The sequence below is a fragment of the Doryrhamphus excisus genome, linkage group LG17 (genome assembly GCF_037039965.1).
Source record: "Doryrhamphus excisus strain RoL-2023G ecotype Guam linkage group LG17, RoL_Dexc_Guam_v1.1, whole genome shotgun sequence".
NCBI lineage: Eukaryota > Metazoa > Chordata > Actinopteri > Syngnathiformes > Syngnathidae > Doryrhamphus > Doryrhamphus excisus.
This window is the reverse complement of record NC_136373.1, coordinates 15545067-15561677: the sequence shown is the minus strand read 5'-3', so window position 1 is coordinate 15561677 and position 16611 is coordinate 15545067. Positions and strand designations below refer to the sequence as shown.

The window sequence follows — 16611 nt, the reverse complement described above, 5'->3', positions numbered from 1 at the left end:
ATGCTGTATTTGCATTTCCGTATCACTAGCATATTAAATAATACATATTTTGTTATTTTATCAAAAATATATAATTATAAATTAATTCACTTTTTTATTTAACACAAACCGTTTTTCTTAAAAAAAACTACTGTTTATAATTATGACCAAAATTATCTATATTACCACGGTACTGATCAATTGGGATGAAAACATGTTAACATCTTGATTAACCAAATTGTTAATATTGTTACAAACTGCATACTACTTAATTACTATTTTGGTAGGTAGTAAGACAAAAAAATATCAAATTATTCAAAGTTTCTGTGAAAGCAAGTTTAAAATAGAAGTTTTACATAAATCACCGGTTTAAATTAGAATATAATTCTTTCAGTCGACTTGAGCATATACACAAGACACCCACAAGAGGGCAGCATCGCAGCATTTATTGGAGCCGAGGGAGCACATTGTGGCACCGTGATGCAGGCGTAAACAAAGGTACACCAGATGAGGTTGAAAAGATGGACGATCTTTTGCTACAGCTCTTTATGTTTGCACCATTCACACAGTTTTAATTAGCACACCGTTATAATCTGTGTTTAAAAAAAAAAAGTAACATTCATTAAAATACGCAACAAATAAAATGACAGTACTACAGATAAGGCATCAGGTATGTGCAGAATAAATACTAGATGTTAATCAATGGCATATCAAGGCTACTGTATCTGAGGTAGACATTGTCCGATAAGATGAGCTCACACTCAAGATGCTCGTTATGATGTGAACAGGCCATCCTTTTCACATTTCTCCAAAATATGGGCTTAAATACAGCAATATTCTCGCAGTGCATAACATGTTCACACAACTTATAGAAGCACTTGTTAAGGCAGTGATACAGAAAGTCGGCATCGAATGTGGATGTTTTAGACTGCGAATGCGTTGACGGAGATGGGAGTTCAGGTCACCACAATGTGGGGAAATCTATGTGGGCAAAGCCTGGATCTTTCCTCAAGTCCCAGTACGTGTTGTTGCTCACCCACGTATCATCCTTGGATTTGCTAAAGGATGCAACAAGAAAAAATGGAGCATCATAACACCGAAGGAAGACATTTTTATACAACTTTTTGCACATTGGGATCCCATACGGAATACGCAAACTACTGTATAACGGAGGCTACCTGAAGAATTTTGGTTGATGTGCGATGCTGCTCTCCTCAAGGACTCGCCTTCTCTCTCTCTGCAGCTGTTCAATCCTTTGCTTCTGCTCCTCGGCAGCCTCTAACTTTCCCTCCTCCAGCAGTCTGGATGTGCAGCACATAAACAAAACATAAACAAACATAAACACACTCTAAAAAAAGTCATTCAGAGTCATAATCTGTTGACACCACTTGATTTAATACATAAATGTAATTAATTGATTTAGATAAACTTTCTAAGTTGCTAACTTTATTTTTTTAAGTTATGTTCAAATAATAATGTTGGCTATTACATGAACTTAATTTATATATATATATATATATTTATATTTATATATATATATTTATATATATATAAATATATACACTCACATTTTATTGTTGGTGAGCTTAAAACACAATTCAAGTTGCCATGACTTAATAAAATTAGCTTGGTAACATAATATACACACATATATATATATATATATATATATATATATATATATATATATATATATATATATAGTTACTGCTACTTAAAAAGCTGTGTGCATTGTTATTATAATTAAGTAGACAACAAATTAAACTACTTTGAATAAAATGATTAAGTCAGTTGACTTAACATATTTTTTTGAGTTACAAACTTCAAAAATATTGTCCCTATGAAAACAATTATTCAGTAAGCATTATTTAAAATGAGCTTTGAGTGAAGAGGAAAAGCTAATTTGTGCAACGCAATATTGTTTGTTGGTTCAAAGCAATTTCAAATGAAGTTGTCATAACTGAGAAAGACTAATGGAAACGTTTATTTTTTGAGTGCAGCTTCTTTTCTGGGCTTTTTACATGCTAAATAATGTACTAATACATTGGTTTACCCTTGTTGCTATGAGTCAGTATTGCACATTGCTATTAACATTTAATATTTCATATAAGTTCTATTTTAGTATGCCCCAAATTTGGACTATTGAAGGCACAAACCTTACAAAAAGAGCTAAAATTAGCTTTGAGAAATGTACCGAAGCGATTTGTGCAGTGACTATTTTTAGCTGCGTCTGCCTTCAGAGGTTTGATCATTAGCGTGCAATGCAGTGTCAAAAGCACACAGCAAGTGAGGTCAACACAATTTTAAGCGTTGACAGCTAATCAGTGTAAAAATAACTCCACAAAACCGGAGTACAATCCGCTGTTGTTATTGGTTTTTAAGTCATTTCCCAATGGAAATCACGTTTTAACTAACATTCTAACTAGAGCTGATGGGTATTGGCGTTCTTACCGATATCCAATAAACCCATGTTGTCCAGGCCAGGTCACATGGTGTGCAATTCTTTCACTATCATGTCACTGCATGTATTGGTTGTGGAAAATAACACAAATACGGCAATATGAAATATTATAGTTGTTAAGTTATAGTACTAATTACAAAATAGTCATTAATAGCCAACTGTTATGCTTCACGGTGCGGAAGTGGTTAGCGAGCAGGCCTCGCAGCTAGGAGACCCGTGCTCAATTCCACTCTCAAACATGCTAGGTTAATCGGCGACTCCAAATTGTCCATAGGTATGAATGTGAGTGTGAATGGTTGTTTGTCTATATGTGCCCTGTGATTGGCTGCATGGCCACCAGTCCAGGGTGTACCCCGCCTCTCGCCATGAAGACAGCTGGGATAGGCTCCAGCACCCCCGCGACCCTTGTGAGGAAAAAACAGTAGAAAATGAATGAATGAATGAGTTAACTGTTATGCTGCACGGCACCCAAGTGGTTAGCGAGCAGGTCTCGCAGGTAGGAGACCCGTGTTCAATTCCACTCTCAAACATGCTAGGTTAATCAACAACTCCAAATTGTCCATAGGTATGAATGTGAGTGTGAATGGTTGTTTGTCTATATGTGCCCTGTGATTGGCTGCATGGCCACCAGTCCAGGGTGTACCACGCCTCTCACCCCGAAGACAGCTGGGATAGGCTCCAGCACCCCCGCGACCCACATGAGGATAAACGGTAGAAAATGAATGAATGTCTGTCTGCAATTAATTGAGTTAACTGTTGGGGAAATTATTCACAATTAATTATTTTAATCGATTGACTAATTTCTATGTTAATTTTTTAAATCAATAATCAATAATTTTTTAAATTTTTTTATAAGAATAAGCGGTAGAAAATGAATGAACATCACTGATACGATTGGGAAAGCTGCACATTTCTATGTTGCACAAACATCCATATAAAAAGACAAAGTGAATTGCAAAGTATAAAAGTTTCTTCTGATTATTTTGATCGATCGGCCACCAATATGTGTGAAAAACATGTGATCGGCCTATTCCGATAACAAACAATGCGGTTAGTTTGGAGCTCGTTTTTGTCCCAGGGAAGTAGATACCACATTCATGAGGTACATACTAACTTACTAATTGTTTGGTAATTGTTTCTAGCGTTGACTTTAGTCTCTCACCGTTGATCCACACGTAGCCTGGTGTCAGTGGGCGGCAGCAGCAGTTTCAGGGGCGTGTCCAGCTCGTTGAGTTCAATGGCGAACTTTGTGAAACCGTAGTACTGCTCGTGGTCGAGTGGTATCGCATCTGCACGGCCAAGCATCGGACATAACTAATTATGCAACAAACGCTGTGAATAAAATGAAATGGTCATACTTGCTCTCCACACGCATGTGGCCGACGGCGGTTCCCCGCAGAAAACCGCCTCGTGCCACTTCCCGAAGAGCCTGTGGATGACGTTTCCCTTCTGATCCATGATGGTTCCTTCCACCTCGTTGGCACTTGAGTTCCATTTAGCCTGTGACAAACATTGGAGAACATCCATCATCACGACGGAACATTATTTGGAATGGTTCTTCATCACAGAGGAGCTCATATTGGTCCTTGCCACCATCTGCTTGCTTTCTCTTGCTTGGATGGTGTGTTTAATGGGAGGTGAAGATATATAAATCACTTATTCCTTGACTCGGCAACCTGCACGGCTTGCAGAGACCTTTGAAATGAGAACTGTTTAAGCAATTAACCTTCTCGGCTCAGGAAAGGTTTCCATACATCAAACCTGAGCTTCTTGCTGGCGTGCAGGTGAAGAACACCGACCGTGTGCAAAGGTCATTGAGTAATAAACGCACTAATATGGCAGTGATGTACTGTATATGAAGACACAAACATCTCATAGATGTTCATTTTCGAAGGCGTGCTGGAGCCTATCCCAGCTGTCTTCAAGTGAGAGGTGGGGTCCACTCTGGACTGGTGGCCAGCCAATCACAGGGCACATATAGACAAACAACCATTCACACTCACATTCATACCTATGGACAATTTGGAGTCGCTAATTAACCTAGCATGTTTTTGGAATGTGGGAGGAAACCGGAGTACCCGGAAAAAACCCACGCATGCACGGGGAGAACATGCAAACTCCACACAGAGATGGCCGAGGATGGAATTGAACTCGGGTCTCCTAGCTGTGAGGCCTGTGTGCTAACCACTCTACGCCATGCAGCCATAAAAAAATAAAAAAATAACATAGAAATTAGTCAATTGATTAAAATAATTAATTGTGAATAATTTCCCCCATAGTTAACTCAATTAATCGCAGACAGACATTTTCTACCGCTTATCCTCATGTGGGTCGCGGGGGTGCTGGAGCCTATCCCAGCTGTCTTCGTGGCGAGAGGCGGGGTACACCCTGGACTGGTGGCCAGCCAATCACAGGGCACATATAGACAAACAACCATTCACACTCACATTCATACCTATGGACAATTTGGAGTCGCTAATTAACCTAGCATGTTTTTGGAATGTGGGAGAAAACCAGAGTTTTTCTCAGAAAAAAACCCACAGAACATGGAAACTCCACACAGAGATGGCAGAGAATGGAATTGAACTCGGGTGTACTAGCTGTGAGGCCTGCGTGCTAACCACTCGTACACCATGCAGCCCAGAAAACACACTTTAAGTTTAAGTTTACATTTCTGATATATCCATAAAAAGTGTGAGTTCCCACCTTAACAAACGTAATCTTGCACTGACAGGCGTCGCTGTTTGAGTTTCTGATGGAGATCTCGCCGTAGTGCTCAATCCAGCGCTGTCCGCTCAGGATGTTGTGAATGCAGGACGTCACCTTGTTCCACTCGTAGTGGTCTCCGAACCTGCAGGTGTAAAAGCAAATGGATTGAGTGAGGAACTCAAACAATGCACAACGATGAGCCAATTCAAGAAACAATACAAGCAGTTGATGTTTGCTAAATACAAGGATGAAGAGTCTTGAACCAGTCATGATGTGCTATTAAAATTAAAATTAAATAAAATAACAAACGAAATTAGGAAAGCAGGAAGTGAACAAATACATACTTCGGTACATGACAAAAAATAAATAAAAAAAAAATTTAATTAAAAAAAATAATAATTAAAAAAAACTAAAATTATATTAGGAAAGCAGGAAGTGAACAAATACGTACTTCGGTACATGACAATAAATAAATAAATAAATTTTAAAAAATAATAATTTTTAAAAAACTAAAATTATATTAGGAAAGCAGGAAGTGAACAAATGTAACAGTTACTGATTGTAAACATACTAAAATTAAATAAAATTAAATAAAATAACAAACTATATTAGGAAAGCAGGAAGTGAACAAATACGTACTTCTGTACATGACAAAAAATAAATAAATAAAAAAATTTTGTTTGAAAAAATAATAATAAAAAAAAACTTATGTCATTGTATGGTCATATCACCTTGTACTTCGGTACGAGGTGCATTATTTAAAACAAAAAACAAAAAAAAACCTTAAACTGTATTATGGAAAGCAGGAAGTGAACAAATGTAACAGTTACTGATTGTAAAAGTACCAGATGCAGGGGTAGGATTTAATAAGCTTTGCTTCTTCCTACTCCTTTTGGACATGTGGAACTGTGAACTGATTATGTGATGCATTCAATTGTAATCTGATGCATGTTCAAACGAAATAAAACCATTACCAAATCATCACACTACTTTCATTCTTGTCCCGAGCATTAGCGTAGAACCTACCCAGGCAGAGTTACGTGTGTGCTGCCTACAGGAACGATCTCCATCGATTTCCCCCAAAACTTGTTCTTACATCTCACGTCTGTAAAACAAATGAATTTAAATGGATTATTTTAAACCCGACACAGGAGTATGCTATAGCACCCACCTTGCCAGAAGATGAAGTTTTTCGACTCTGCATGGCAAGCCGAGATCGGCGGATGATGGCTAACCTTTAAATGTGAAAACAAACACAAAAGACTTCATTGCGTTATTGTGTCGTGAATAAACTTGCTGATGTAACCGTACCTGCTCTGCAACAAACCGGAAACCTTTATCTGGGCGGTCACATTCATAGGTTTCTCCCAAAACCGGGTTGAAAGGTTTCCCGCCAGTTCTGTAGTAGCTGGATGCGTAGCCTGATACGACAAACGTAGCCATGTAGACCTATACACACACACACACACACACACACACACACAAGTTAAGCCAATGACTCATTCCGTTCTATGGAACACATGCTCTATCTAAGGTGCTGAAACTAATGCACAGAGTGAACCCTCTTCTTGCTTGTTTGGAGGTGGGAGACGAGAAACACATGAAAATATTTTGCAAGACTTTCAGTATTGAATTAAAGCTAAAGTAACGTATAAATAAAATAGTACACCATCAGTATTCATGTTTTAAATGTCAATTTAATATGGTAATGCTCGTTTTCCCGGGCTGCACGGCGGTTCAGTGGTTAGCACGCAGGCCTCACAGCTAGAAGACATGAGTTCAATTCCACCCTCGGCCATCTCTGTGTGGATGTTCTCCCTGTGCATGCGTGGGTTTACTGCGGTTTCCTCCCACATTCCAAAAACATGCTAGGTTAATTAGCGACTCCAAATTGTCCATAGGTATGAATGTGAGTGTGAATGGTTGTTTGTCTATATGTGCCCTGTGATTGGCTGTTGCCTTGACTTCGGCTCCACTGTCTTTATGTAATAACATTCAAAGCTTGGCTGCACGGCGGTCGAGTGGTTAGCGCGCAGACCTCACGTTCCAAAAACATGCTAGGTTAATTGGTGACTCCAAATTGTCCATAGGTATGAATGTGAGTGTGAATGGTTGTTTGTCTATATGTGCCCTGTGATTGGCTGGCCACCAGTCCAGGGTGTACCCCGCCTCTCGCCATGAAGACAGCTGGGATAGGCTCCAGCACCCCCTGTGACCCTCGTGAGAATAAGCGGTAGAAAATGAATGAATGAGCTAACCGTTATAGCATGTCCTCCGACTATCAACATTATTGATACGATTGGGAAAGCTGCACATTTTTATGTTGCACAAACATCCATATAAAAGACAAAGTGAAGTGCAAAGTATAAAAGTTTCTTTCAGTACTACCGGCCGCTTCTGATTATTTTGATTGATCGGACACCGATATCCGTGATAAACATGTGATTGGCCTATTCCGATAACAAACAATGCAGTTTGTTTACCTCCTCTTGGGTCTTCCTCTACGCCTCCTACCTGGCAGCTCTAAACGCAGCACCTTTCTACCGATATATTCAGTATCTCTCCTCTGGACATGTCCGAATTATCTCAGTCTGGCCTCTCTGATGAGATCTCCAAGGTCTCTAACATGTAATGACCCTCTGATGTACTACTCGTTCCTAATCCTATCCATCCTGGTCACTCCCAATGAGAACCTCAGCATCCTCATCTCTGCTACCTCCAGTTCTGCTTTCTGTCTTTTCCCACAGTTTTTTTCACCTGTGAGAAACACTGCTCTGTATTAAATATGAAATACAAACAGAAAGGAAAAAAAACACACAAGCACCAAGTATCGCTGTCCTCTCACCATACGTTCAAAGGCATCGTGCGTGTTCGCCGCCCGGTCCAGCAGCTCGCTGTACTCCAGCTCCTCACACAGCCTCTGCAGGGTATTCAGCGGCTCATTGAGATGCACCGGCATGGCCACTTTGGACAAGTCTTTGCCGATGTTGTTCCTGAGGATGTTCCACAGGCTGATGGTGCTACTGCTGGGGCTGGGTGAAGATAGGTGGGATCTACGTCGACTGGGGACAGCGCCGCTCTCTCCCAAACCTGACAACACCACACATAAGGGGGTTGGTCCTTTTTTTTTTAAACATAAATGACATGTTTTATCACTTTTTTTACCTAAGTTTTGCCTGTCACTTTCTGTGTCGTTGCCGAAGTTGTCCATGGAATTGTTGTCACTAATATCACTGATGTAGGAGTCATCCTCTGATACCTAAAAATAGACACGCACTTTTAGCAAATAGAGCTCAAGTAGAGGAAATAAACGTGACAGCAGGTATCTTTATTTAGCTGTCACTTTATTTCGAGACGAATGTCCCGTAGGACACGCTAACAAAATTAAACCTGAGCTCCAGCTGTATTTTTGGATAAAAGTAATTAACTTCCATTTTTACATCGCTTCCGCTCCCGCCGCTATCTGATCAACCACATGAAACGGAAAGCGAATGAAGCGGCAGAGTGCAACCTTGTTTTGTGACGCAGCATTTCAAAAGGAGTTAAAATGTGTGTTTCAATGCACTTTATAAACACATGGTATAAAAGGTAGGAGTTAATAAGAAGAAACTGATATCGCAGCTATATTATTGTTTATCAGGGTGATACTGATGCTCTGATGCTACTGGTTATGCATTTTTCCACTTTTCTGAATGGTAATGGTAATGGTTTTATTTCATTTGAACATGCATCAGATTACAATTGAATGCATCACATAATCAGTTCACAGTTCCACATGTCCGAAAGGAGTAGGAAGAAGCAAAGCTTATTAAATCCTACCCCTTCCATCTGGTACTTTTACAATCAGTAACTGTTACATTTGTTCACTTCCTGCTTTCCTAATATAATTCAAGTTTTTTTAATTATTTTTATTAATTTTGTTATTATTTGATCAATTTATTTTATTATTATTTGATCAATTTATTTTTATTATTATTTGATCAATTTATTTTATTATTATTTGATTATTTTATTTTATTTTATTTATTTTATTTTTTTTATTTATTGTTTGAGGCTCTTACCCAATCCATTCCATAGTTTGATTCCACATAATGTTGTTGTTAGAATGTTGTATTCTCATGTTAAACAATGCCAAATTCGGAAACAATGAGGTTTCCGAATTTGGAAGTGAACCCTGAAAGACGTTTGGGATGGTTCTGACTGTTCGATTTCTGAGCTGTGAGCTGTACAAGCTGAGTGGGACCAATCACAGCCGAGTGGCATGTCCAGAAGAGGCAGGCCATGGGGTAATAAAGTAAGGAAATTAAATTCAGGAAATACAGCTGGAATAGGACTAAGCCTTCTGTGCGGGTTATTTTGTGTATTGTGTGCTTTGGGCTCTGGAGAGAAGGATCCGTCGGATAGTTGAATGGTCCCGGTCGTGGAACTGTGGACCGACTCCACACACTCGGCAGGGTATTTCAGGGTGTACTGTATGTATATTTTGTGACTCTACCACAATCAAGCACTTGTGTAATTTCTAGTCAACATACCCAAACACCAAATTGACCAATTTGGCCTTGATTGTCAATACAAATGTCCTTACTGTAAGATGCTTTAAAAACCGAATCCCCGTAATTTACCTCATTTTCTGAAGAACTATTAGACAGCAGAACCTCCTGCGCGTCAAAGAACTCGGACAGAGACTCCGCAATTGACGCCCTGCTCTCATTGGACACTTGATGCACCAGCGGCCGGGATTCAGATGCAGACTCCTGTTTCTAGGAGACACAACATTCACGTCTATAAATAAATACACAAGGGAAATGCGTCCAATCACCATTGTCAGGAGCGGTGGCCGACGACGATGTTTGTCACAATACCGCAATCACACGATGCCAATAACGGCCCTGTGGTGGGAGCTAAGGATAATAAGTGTATTATTTTAATATCCAGCTATATATAGACCAACAATAGATATCAGTGTATTTTGTAATATGGTAAAAACAGCCATATAAGACATCACAATAGTAGTGTATCATATTAAGAGTCATTGCAATCAAAGCCTTTGTATTGTTAATTTCCCAGTAGATAAATCAGAGGCGGTGCATTAGACGGGGGGGGGGGGGGGGGGGGGGGGGTTCTGTGGGTGTTTAATAAATTTCCTGGGAAAATGATTAGTTTGATTAGCTCACACCGTGCGGCCAGTAAATCTGATTACATGAGCCGAGAGCTTCCATGTGGCGTTGCCGTGTAAACACATGGCGGCAATGCAAATGATTCACAACGCTGTAATCCACAATGTGTTTTTTTTTTTGGCTATCATTAGCGAGTGGGCGGGTGGAGAGCAACATGGTGTGAACAAAAATAATTCTGTAGGAGGCAAATAAAGATGGAATTAATAATCGTCATGCTGGTACTGACGAAGGGGGGGGGGTAAGGGAGGGGCTGCATTCCCACACCCACCTGCACAGGGGCAGTGAGATTTAGGAGTGTGGGCTCTATGATGTGGGAGTCAGCATGAATCTTGCACAGGCGCTCTCGCAGCTCTGAGTTCTGGGCTAAAGCCTGGAAGAAAATAAGCAGCGTCAACATGGTGGGAAAGCAGGGATGTTCCAAACCATTTCCACGGGGGAGGACCACATGCGGTTCATTCCCGCCCGTTCACTTCCTGTTTCCATCCCACAGTCAATATGAGTCACAATGGCAGTAGTGTCTAAATCAGGGGTGGGCAAACTTAAGGTCCAGTCAGATACTTTGAAAGTATTTAAAATAAAACTTCACCACATAAACCGACTACCAATAAAACTTAAGTATTTAGAATGTTTTGATTTGTTTTTATATGCCGTGATCCAGCTAACCACTTTACTCGTGGTGCCAAATACTCAAATCTTCCCGTCATAAAGCATGCTGAGTCAATATAGAGCATCTCAATACATCAGGGGTGGGCAAACTGTGGCCCGGCGGCCACATACGGCCCACCAAGTGTTTGACTCCGGCCCGCCAGTTGCTTTCTAAGTATTTAAACTTTTAACACACAAACTAGCAACCTGACTTGCAAGTCGGATGTCTTATTTAGTAAAAAAAAAAAACAAAATAACTGTAAAATTAAATGACATAGTTTGATAGTTTAACATGAGAACATGTGATAATATAACACTTTTAAAGATTAAATTAGACAAATAATTCAATTAAAATTATAAGCATAAAATAATGTGTATGTTCTGGTCCCCCTGGACAAATTTGTTAACTCAATGCGGCCCATGAGTCAAAATATTTGCCCACCCCTAGTCTACATCCTCGCTACTCCAGGAAGTCTTTGAGTGGGTACGGATCTGAGCATTGAACAGGCAGTGTCAGATGTGACGGAGAGGGACATCGACGTAAGATTTCTTCGACCAAGTTGCAGAAAAGTGATATTCTATCAGGTATTTGGGTGTTTTGTATTTTGTTTTTTCAGTAAATGTTGCATTTTTGCGATGTTTTGGCTTGATTAGAAAACATGAGGTCATCCTGGAAGTAAAAAAAAACGGCACACATTCTATTGATAGTCAATGTTTTAGTGTTCGGAGCTCATATTGTAAATTACACAACGCTGTCTTATTGAGTAAACTTTAAAGGGGACCTATTGTGCTTTTTCCACTTTTCAGACTGACTTCCTTATATGGGCGTGCCTGGGTACAAGCTGTACCAGCTGAGTAGAACCAGTCGCAGTGGAGTGGGCGTGGGCGGAATAAATTAAAACAGACCGTTTTGGAAATCAAAGGAAAATTTAGCTGGAATAGGTGCAGATTCTGGAAGATCTAGAAAGCTTTCTGTGCTGGTTATTATGTGTGCGAGTCCGCAACTCAACACAAAGGTCTGGAAATAAGCACAATAGGTATTTAAAATTAAATTTCATTTTGGTTTCAAGGTGGTCTGTCATTGTTTTGTTGTGCAAAGCTCTCCTGAAAAAGGGGACAGGATCACATACAGCAGATTGTATGATGCTTTTACCACTAAAATAAGAAATACCAGTCTTTGCAACAAAGGAAAAGACGCCCCGATGCCCCTGCAAAGGAAAGGAGAAACACCATGAAAGCGGTTCAGGCAAGGGCATTGGCGAAAGCTGATTGGTCCAGGACTCCAGCCTTAGGACTCCAGCCTTGAGTGTATAAAAGACCGGGCAGGGAAAGGAAGGGTGCTTTTTTTTGCAGCTGCACTGTAATAAGACACGCTTACTTGTAGGCATACAGGGACTGCAGATAAGCCCGGACGTCTGTATTAGGTATTGTTGTCAGGAATAAACAATCTGGTTCTTTAAGATTCCATTATCCTCTATTCGAAACCCACTTAGAGTCTTCAGGGAGGAGGATTTCTACAGTTTAAATTGATTTAATTTATCTAACATACTTCAACCTACATTGTATTACTCTTTGCATGTTAAACTAAGAAAAGGTGATAAAAGTGAGCCCTGCAACCCGTGGCCCTCTGTGGAAGATGTTGGGACACTCCTGCATGATGGCGTCAGTGGAAACCTCCACTGTATGTAGAATAAAAAATGACTTTTTACGTCATCCTCGTGCCTTCATGTTAATGATAAAATTCAGTCGTAAGCAGGAAGTGGCTCCAAAAAGTGAGCCCTAGTGATTAAAATGGTTATTTTACATGGTTGGTTACAACGTATGGTTACATGCATTACCATGTACACAATTTGTTGCTCATTTTGTGCTAAATATTCTCACTGGAAGCCACAGTAGCCCACATTGTACGACATCCGTGGCCTATTATTGCCCGTCTGTGTGGTCGCGTAGGTAGACTGAGTCATCTGGAGGAAAAGCTAACAGACAGGAGGCTATTATTGTCAGAAGAAATGCGTTGGAGTGGTGAACTGAGAACTTCCACTGTGTCATCAGCGTGACGGTCGATGTTAACGCTGACAAAAACCTGAGTGGGAATCAATGTCGGTGAGACGACGGTCTCACCACGAAGGTGGGCGGGTGCCCCTCAGTTGGTAAAGCCCTTAAGAAGAGTGAGAGGGAGTGGAATGTCTGACGGCGGTAATGGATCCCACGTACCGTTGTCAGGGCATTCTTCAAACCGACCACCTGCGGGGATGCAGGGGGACAGGTGTCGTGGTCCACGCATTGTTTTAATCGCTCCCTCTCTGACGTGAGCGAGCTCAGAGCCGACTTCATCGTGGTGTGAACTGCAGAGGGGAGACAGCAAGCTGGGATTGGAAATTGGAAGCGTTTTCACAACAATGACTTAGCATGAGTGCCTGACAGAATGGGACCCAAGGGGGGGGGGGGTCTCTAAGTGCTAAAATACAACCTAGAAGAGACAAAAAAAAAAAAACAGTGACAAGTGTTTGATTATGGTGGTGGAGTAGTGAGCGCAACACAGCTAGGTCGAATCCCCGCTTGGGCATCTCTGCAGGGGTTAGGCTTATTGGCGACTCCAAATGATCTATATGTGCCCTGTGATTGGCTGGCCACCAGTCCAGGGTGTACCCCACCTCTCGCCCAAAGACAGCTGGGATAGGCTCCAGCATACCCGCGACCCTCGTGAGGATAAGCGTTAGAAAATGAATGAATTAATGAATAAAATACAACCTAGAAGATTCACGGTGGACAAGTGGCGATAGCGAGCATGCCACGCAGCTAGATCACACGGGTTCCAGCATACCCGGGACCCTCGCGGTAGAAAATGAATGAATAAAATATAACCTTGAAGAGACAATAAACAGAGAGTGTCTTTGAAGTGTTTGATTTACGGTGGTTAGCACCACACAGGAAGGAGACCTGCGTTCGATTCCCCGCTCGGGCATCTCTGCATGTTCTCCCCATGCATGGGTTTCCTCCCACACTAATTGGCGACTTGTCTATATGTGCCCTGTGATTGGCTAGAAACCAGTCCAGGGTGTACTACGCCTCTCAGCCAAAGACAACTGGGATAGGCTCCAGCATGCCCGAGACCCCTGTCAGGATAAGCGGTAGAAAATGAATGAATAAAATACAACCTAGAAGAGACAAAAAACAGAGTGTGTTTTAAGTGTTTGATTTATGGTGGTCAAGTGGTTAGCTCTACACAGCTAGGAGACCTGGGTTCGATTCCCCACTGCATGTTCTCACCGTGCATGGATTTCCTCCCACATTGTTAGGTTAATTGGCCACTCCAAATTGTCTATATGTGCCCTGTGATTACCTAGAAACCAGTCCAGGGTCTACCACGCCTCTCGCCCGAAGACAGCTGGGATAGACTCCAGCACCCCCTCGACCCATATGAGGATAAGCGGTACAGAAAATGTATGTATGGATGTTGCTTTAGCTAGGCTATATAGATCATACATAACGATATGTCAAAGCTACACTATAATATCAATCAAGGCCTAGCTTTGTATTAGTACTAGTACTAATACTAGTATTAGTATTACTATTATAGTACTGTCCGTGATGTGAAAATCCAAGTGTTGTCGTCATGTTTTGACTCACGGTTAGTGGCGACGCGGCAGAAATCCTCCTGCAGCTTGGCCACGTCAAAAGGAGACTCCACAGATTCCTGGTCGACTTTGTCATTGCACAGTGCAGCAGTGGAGAGGTTGGGGTTCGAGGCATGGAGGCGGATAGAACTAGAGGAGATGCAGCTGGGAACCTACAGAAGAACAAAAATGGAGCCTGGTAAGACGGTTATTAAAAGAAAGCAATTAAGCATCTATATTATACAGTACCTACCTGCAGTGTTGTTTTCGCGTCTTTGTTGTAGTTCTTTGTACGCCATTTTCTCTGAAGCCTCTTCTCCTTTTTAGGGCTGTCAAAAGTAGATGCCTTGGGGATTTGAGCACAACATAGTCAACTTATTTGACACTGGAAGGAAATAACGCTCAATTTAAAAGTGCTAAATATCAAATATAACAAGCAACGCACCTGAAGAGTCTGGATAGATGGAGCAGAATATGTACGATGGATGACCTCCATACTCTGAAGGAGGTGGCTCAGCTCTAATAGATACGCCTCACAAACCGATAAGTCTGTCCAAAGGAAGACATTTAGCATTCAGCCATCATAATAGTGCAAGCAGGAGCCTATCCCAGCTGGTGGCCAGCCAATCGCAGGGCACATATAGACAAACAACCATTCACACTCACATTCATACCTATGCACAATTTAGAGTCGCTAATTAACCTAGCATATATAGCAATATAATATTGTTGCTTAACAAATACATATTTCATTCATTCATTCATTTTCTACCGCTTATCCTCATGAGGGTCGCGGGGGGTGCTGGAGCCTATCCCAGCTGTCTTCGGGCGAGAGGCGGGGTACACCCTGGACTGGTGGCCAGCCAATCACAGGGCACATATAGACAAACAACCATTCACACTCACATTCATACCTATGGACAATTTGGAGTCGCTAATTAACCTAGCATATTCATTAATTCATTCATTTTCTACCGCTTATCCTCATGAGGGTCGCGGGGGTGCTGGAGCCTATCCCAGCTGTCTTCGGGCGAGAGGCGGGATACATTCTGGACTGGTGGCCAGCCAATCACAGGGCACATATAGACAAACAACCATTCAAACTCACATTCATACCTATGGACAATTTGGAGTCGCTAATTAACCTAGCATATATAGCAATATAATATTGTCGCTTAACAAATACATATTTAATTCATTCATTTTCTACCGCTTTTTCCTCATGAGGGACGCAGGCGCCTATCCCAGCTGTCTTCGGGCGAGAGGCGGGGTACACCCTGGACCCAGCCAATCACAGGGCACATATAGACAAACAACCATTCACACTCACATTCATACCTATGGACAATTTGGAGTCGCCAATTAACCTAGCATGTTTTGTACCCGGAGAAAACCCATGCATGCACGGGGATAACATGCAAACTCCACACAGATATATCCGAGGGTGGAATTGAACCCTGGTCTCCGAGCTGTGAGGTCTGCGCGCTAACCACTCGACCGCCGTGCCGCCCAAATACATATTTAAAAAGGATTTAAATTGACATTTGGCGGGCCGTCACCTTTGGAGCACTTATCCATGTCATCAGACGACTGCAGCCATGCCGCTACCTTGGCTTGGCCATTGCAGCCGAATGCAGAATGCACCGTAGACTGCCTGCGTATCGGCACACACTGCACAAAGAAACCAAAATGTCAGTCCAATAACAATTCCTCCAATGTTCCACAGTCTTTATCTTCAACTCCGTGAGATTAATTCAAGTATGTATACCTTCCGAACAGAAGCAGCGTCAGCAAAACTCGGAGAGGTCGGGGAAGGGAAATGAGGGAAGTGGAAGGGCTTCTCGCTGGGACACATGGCAATCTCATTTTGCCGATAGAGCCGATGGTGACGTAGTTTGGACACCCATTCATCAAAATGCTCCTGTGACTTGATCTGGACGGCAGATCAGCACAAGGACAAGTGAAGGTGACGGCACAAACAATGCCTTGTCACGCACACGCAAACGCACAACACAAGGTCGTT

At 41.6% G+C, this 16611-nt stretch overlaps 1 protein-coding gene across 4 annotated transcripts in view; it reads right to left on the bottom strand.

Annotated features, from left to right (window-relative positions):
- Positions 1-438: 438 nt before the first annotated feature.
- The window catches only part of osbpl3b (oxysterol binding protein-like 3b), a 36936-nt gene continuing 20763 nt past the window's right edge, over positions 439-16611 (bottom strand). Inside the window, exons 6-23 of one of the 4 annotated variants that reach the window (XM_058085152.2) lie at positions 16357-16521; positions 16148-16259; positions 15034-15137; positions 14842-14934; positions 14602-14761; positions 13186-13316; positions 10595-10696; positions 9772-9909; positions 8315-8408; positions 7995-8239; positions 6461-6598; positions 6321-6384; positions 6176-6254; positions 5147-5291; positions 3799-3940; positions 3603-3729; positions 1158-1280; positions 439-1037 (exon numbers count right to left, since the gene is read on the bottom strand). In XM_058085152.2, the coding sequence (XP_057941135.2) occupies positions 941-1037; positions 1158-1280; positions 3603-3729; positions 3799-3940; positions 5147-5291; positions 6176-6254; positions 6321-6384; positions 6461-6598; positions 7995-8239; positions 8315-8408; positions 9772-9909; positions 10595-10696; positions 13186-13316; positions 14602-14761; positions 14842-14934; positions 15034-15137; positions 16148-16259; positions 16357-16521 (2259 nt within the window). In that variant the 3' untranslated portion in view covers positions 439-940. Of the gene's footprint in view, positions 1038-1157; positions 1281-3602; positions 3730-3798; positions 3941-5146; positions 5292-6175; positions 6255-6320; positions 6385-6460; positions 6599-7994; positions 8409-9771; positions 9910-10594; positions 10697-13185; positions 13317-14601; positions 14762-14841; positions 14935-15033; positions 15138-16147; positions 16260-16356; positions 16522-16611 lie in introns of all 4 variants that reach the window. The other 3 variants (XM_078797891.1, XM_078797893.1, XM_078797892.1) reach the window with 3 other exon arrangements.